Genomic DNA, 5,456 nt, shown 5'->3' with positions numbered 1-5,456 from the left:
AATGTAAAAATTCTTAAAAAAATATAAATAATCATTAAAGTTATCATTTGCCGTTAATCCTAATTTAATGATTTTTTTAGCAATAAATTTTTGAATTTTAACCATCTAATAACATCTGGCACATGGCAGCCGTATAACTTATTTAAGTGCTATTGCCTGAAAGGTGCGATTAATTGCCTTGGATCTAAGACTTGGAGTGATTTAAGATCTTAGATTCCAAAACTCAGACCCTTTGTTTCTTATAAGGATCTGAAATCTTCTATTTGAAATATGCATTAACTCTCTGCATCTCAAAATCTATATAATCTCAAATGGCAATCTCTTACCCCTGATCAAAATATAAGATTAGTTAGTTTGGTAAGAGCAGTGCAGTGGAGATGATTATACGTAGAAAACTGGATGGAATTCGGAACACTGGATTTGGAGTAAATCCGATCCATTGACCAGAGTGTTTGGATTCAGGCTTTTTTGGCATTGCAAATCGCGAGGCGGCTAACGACTTGCAAGCGTCCGATTTCCACAGCCACGTGGCAAGTGACCATTGGTGCCTAGACGGGAGTCACCGCCTTTTGGGGCGCCACACAACAAGCCTCTCCCTTTCTCTCTCTCTCTCTCTTTCGCTTCTCTCACGCTCGATCTTGTGGAATTGATTTGTGAAGCTGCTGAGAGAAGCTAGCATCCGAATCTCTCCCGGTAAGTTATTCCTTCTTCTTTCTTTAGGCTCCTGTTTGATTTCCTGCTGTGTATTGATTGATTAAAGCATAAAAGGTGAGAGTTTCGACCATCAGTTTCTAGGGATTGCTTTTCTCTTTTTGCAATTTCCAATGTCCGCAAATACCAGTCGATGGATTCGCTGTTTCAGAACCGGAGGTGTTTATCTTTACTTCGTTTGTCAGTACTTAATACCCTCTTTGATCTCCTTATAAGCGAGACTTCTTTCTTCCTCTTCTGGGTTTTTCCTTTCCTGTTTCCCGAAGCAAGGTCGATCTTTTTTGAAAGAAAGTTGAAATGGGTATCGCTTTTTAGCTCGCTACTGAGAGATACGTGTGTATCATCTCCAGCTTTCTGGTTGAGAATCGGTCTTTCCGTGGCAAACTGGAAGGAGGAACTTGTTTTGTTTCTGCTCCTTTGTCAGAATAAATTATTGGGTAGTAGTTTTCATCTGTGAGTTTGGATTTTATCAAGTGGGAAAGTCTTATATCCTTCTACAGTCTGCTTTTACGCGTCAGCTTGGTATTTTGCTTCTTTTCCTATGTTTCTATCATCTGCTTGTAAAGATAAGAGAGAATAATCAAACAACAGAAAGATACAAGTGGTTCGGCGTGAGTGCCTACGTCCACTAGAAGCAGGAGGAAACTCGTTGCAATTATGATTTGTGTGTCGTTTCACTCTACAATCATCATTTTCCTTATACGGCGAGTGAATACAACTGTTACATATATAAATGGGCAAAAATAAATAAATAAAGAAAGATCCGTCATCAGCAACCCATTGTGGGCAACTTCTCACATGAGCAACAATATCGCTCTCACCGTGGAAACACCATGATTCAAGAATCTAGAATCGGAGTTGCCAAAACGAGCCTCCTGAAGACCACCGGCTCAACAGATTGTGGTCCTTACGAGTCCACAAACTTGTTTAATAATTTAATTTTGTATTAAGTGGTGGATCTTTTTTTCTTCTATTTTCTACAGAAAACCTAAGATTAGGTTCATCTCATCGTATAGGATATATCTGTTGTTGTCATTTCCACGAGAACCAATACGGAAATTATGTTGCAGAAGCCAATGGGGCATGCATCTATGGACTAAGAACATCTCCTTGTTAATGGGTCAGGAAGATCTTCAAGATGACAACAAGGACCTTGATCTCGCGAGAACTATTCATATAGCACGTGCTTTGCACCGTTGCTCGAGTTTCAGGACATTTATCTGCAAAGAGTTCATGCAAACCCCATTTTGCTGGTGCATGTAACAATTTATGTTTATGAGACGAAAATGTGGATAATGTATCTATTTCGGAAGGTATCCTATATCATGCTAGGAGCTAAGGTAAGTATCTTCCAGTATCTCATTCAAATTTTCATTTACATTTTTTATGAAGGTATAGGAATCAGTTCTTGATATAAATTTGGATTTTATATTTTCATGGCGGGTTTTGTTCATTTTGGCCCTTTTTAATGATTAATTTGTGCGTCTCACAGGGTTGCTTATACTAAAGCATTTTGAGATATGGCCAAGCACCACCCTGATCTCATAATGTGCCGGAAACAGCCTGGAATTGCCATTGGTCGGCTATGCGAGAAGGATGATGGGAAGTGCGTAGTTTGTGATTCTTATGTCCGTCCCTGCACGCTAGTACGCGTCTGTGATGAATGCAACTATGGATCTTTCCAAGGGCGCTGTGTTATCTGTGGAGGTGTGGGCATTTCCGATGCTTACTACTGCAAGGAATGCACCCAGCTGGAGAAAGACAGGGACGGTTGTCCCAAGATTGTCAATTTGGGCAGTGCCAAGACTGACCTGTTCTATGAACGGAAGAAATATGGATTTAAAAAAAGATGATTAGATGATTAATTAAGCCTAAACTTGATCATATCCTGAACCGAAGATGACACTTTTATAATTCAGACGTGCTCCTCTTGAACTGGGTTAGAGATGAAAAACTTTGTTAGACTTTCTAAAAGCTTTGCTACGATAACTACTATTCTACATCCTAAGGAAGCTGCTGGTTCTGTTTCATTTGCAGGTATTGAGTCTTCCTCATGGCTTCCGTCTTCTTGGGTATCGGAAAAATGTGCTGTGGTGATGTATAATGGATTTCTGAAATTTCCTTTGAAAGCTTAAAACTTATATGCTCTCAGCCTTTTTTTTTTGGGACGAGTTTGAGGGAGACAATGCCATGCCTGGACACTCTTGTTAGCAGCGTAAGATCCACAACGGACCACCCAAATTCAAGTCTTGAAGTTTATATTCATCTCTGCATATCAGTGGTCTTTTCCATGGGTTTCGTTCATGCTTGGGGGCCGAATCTGTTGCAGGTCTATATGACCGTAGCACGAAACATGCATCTATATTGGATCAAGCTGGGACTCATGGAGGAAGGCTTAGTAACTGTGACTAGTTTTGACTTATTTAGGACCATTTTGCAAGTTTCGGCAAAAATTTGGAAGATCTTTCCCTGTTATTGACAAAGATTTCCAAGATTTGTTTTTAAAACAACCCGGCAGTGCTGATTTCAAAGTGTAGGAACTGCAAGTTTTGGTAACATCATTAACTGTAGGTTTCAGCATTTACTAGTACGGCGTCTTTCCTACATCCACTTGAAGACGAACGCCTTCTTGGGAAGGATGGATACGCCTCAGAAAATGCACGCGCATAAGAGTTTTAGGAAGAAAACAGACACACCTGCCCTCCATGAGTAAGGTCCCTGCTGCCAGAGTGAAAATTTCGAAGGAAAGCTGTGTTGGTGTACCACATGCCCCCCAATCTGCACTTCATCGACTCTTGCTTCGTGCTTTGCGCCTGACGGTCTTTCTGCTACATCATGAAGAGAACCAATGTTGTCTTCGGTGATGGATTCAGCTGGAAGAAGGCAAAGATAGTAAACATGGTGCTACAGAAGAAGTTGAAAAATATAGCACTCCAACCTTAGAACCTGCTTTCTCTCTTTGTCATCCCCACAGATTAGCAAACAGTGACCAGGCAGGCGAAAGACGATACAGTACTTTCTGCCAACGGGGTGAATAGTTCCCACTGCACATGGCAGAGAAGAGTAGCGATTGTTATATCCCCTCCAAGATCGGGTCACCACCCTTTTCACCTTGACAGATTCCTCAACCACAAGAGGTAGTCATCTAATCTCTATTCCCTCTTCAAAGCAGGCTAAGCGCAATCCTCATTTCCTTTGGGTGCCACGTGAATCCATTCGCTTCCTTTTTGGTCATGGCAGGTTGCCTTGGTTCAGTAGTCTCCAATTTCACTCTCTGGTAGGATGATTTCATTTCCTTTTACAAATGTTGTGATAAACGTCGACGTACAAAAGAAAAACTGTTACTCTTAAACGTTGTAGTGAGTGAAACTCGTGCCGATAGGGATGTAAATTAATCAAATCTATTGGATGACCTATCTGATTTTGGATCTTTTACTCCGATTTGGTAAATAAATCTAGACCCAATTACTGACGGGATTTTGTTCTTATCTGTGTGATCAAATAAAGACCCAACCTGATTATATATGAATGTTGGATCTTGTACTTGTCAGATGCAAATTTTGCTTCAAAAAATCACGAGTCCAAGAGTGACACGAAAGTGGCAGTTGAGTGAAATTTGTTGAAACTGTTAATACGACCAAAAGTTGGGCAATTTTTGACAGGGGATTCATCATTAATTCATTTGTACATATAAATCTGCTTTTTATGACAAAATGGAATCGTTAAAATCTTATATCCAAATAAACGCATGTCACATGAAATTTTTCGTTTCCAACATCCATCTGCCATATGATGAAAAAGTTGGGCAACTTTTGATAATAATGCCTTCATTACTTCATTTGGATGTATAAATTAGATTCCATAAAAATAAAATGTTTTTTGAAGTTTTATATCCAAGAAAACCCATGGAAGAGTAAAATTTGAAGTTTCCAATGTCCATCCAGCTCTTATTTTATTTAATGCCATTGAATTTTATCTGCCACCCAACCGCCCATCAACACGGAAGAACCGAGGAGTAGATAGGGCAGGTGACTGAACAGAGCAGCTTTTGGCTGAAGTCGGTCGGCGTTGGTAACGTACTCGTTTCAACCTAGCTCGACAAGTTGATGAGCCCATTCCTTAATCCTTACGGCTGGTAGGCTGATAAACAAAGGGAAGGCTCTAATTCAATCGATGTTTCGTTTCAGCTCGTAATCAAATGAGCCATTAATGCTCAGTTACTCTTCATGTTTATGTAATCCAACATTATAAGTTCTCATTACATGCTGCCAATTTCCACTTGTAAACTTGTACTCATGAGCAAAAAAGAACCTAGGGTTTCGAGATCGAGTCGTAGTCATGGGGATCTTGAGATCGGTAAAGCATTTGCGGATGTTGCGGCGTCATGTCAAGAGCAAGGCTTCTGGTGGAATTCACTTGTGTAGGTATTTTAATTTTGAAACTCAAAGAAACCGATCGGTGCTTTGGAAGGCAACCACCAGGCCGTCCTCTTGACCATGAAACCTCTCATCCATGAAATTAAGGCCGGAAAACGACGAGAGACTGGTCCGGCTGGCAGCAGTATGCCAACCATTACCAATTGCTTGACCGATCTCCAGGCCTTTGAATGGCAGGACTTAGTGGCAAAAACTATCACACGTAGTTCGCTAACCATTTTCCCAACCATCATTTTTTGTTTAAAAGGCGGTCACCTTCGAACAGCATCAGACGTCCTATAGCAGCCAAAACATGTGAAAACCATTTGA

At 40.5% G+C, this 5,456-nt stretch overlaps 1 protein-coding gene across 6 annotated transcripts; it reads left to right on the top strand.

Moving 5' to 3' along the window:
* Positions 1-553: 553 nt before the first annotated feature.
* LOC116263413 (PHD finger-like domain-containing protein 5A) lies at positions 554-2,852 on the top strand. 6 transcript variants are annotated; one of them, XR_007574356.1, is made up of 4 exons: positions 585-693; positions 1,728-2,051; positions 2,204-2,650; positions 2,749-2,852. XR_007574356.1 is itself a non-coding variant. In XM_031643166.2 (3 exons), exon 3 carries the CDS (start codon positions 2,232-2,234, stop codon positions 2,562-2,564), a length of 333 nt encoding a protein of 110 aa, XP_031499026.1. In that variant the 5' UTR covers positions 554-693; positions 1,782-2,051; positions 2,204-2,231; the 3' UTR covers positions 2,565-2,741. The 6 variants fall into 6 exon arrangements, 5 of the variants coding, with proteins under 5 accessions (XP_031499026.1, XP_031499029.1, XP_031499027.1 ...); XM_031643166.2 differs by lacking the exon at positions 2,749-2,852 and having other exon boundaries at positions 554-693; positions 1,782-2,051; positions 2,204-2,741; XM_031643167.2 differs by lacking the exon at positions 2,749-2,852 and having other exon boundaries at positions 563-693; positions 1,837-2,051; positions 2,204-2,741.
* The last annotated feature ends 2,604 nt before the right edge of the window (positions 2,853-5,456 follow it).

The sequence above is a fragment of the Nymphaea colorata genome, chromosome 10 (genome assembly GCF_008831285.2).
Source record: "Nymphaea colorata isolate Beijing-Zhang1983 chromosome 10, ASM883128v2, whole genome shotgun sequence".
NCBI lineage: Eukaryota > Viridiplantae > Streptophyta > Magnoliopsida > Nymphaeales > Nymphaeaceae > Nymphaea > Nymphaea colorata.
This window is presented reverse-complemented; position numbering and strand designations above follow the sequence as displayed.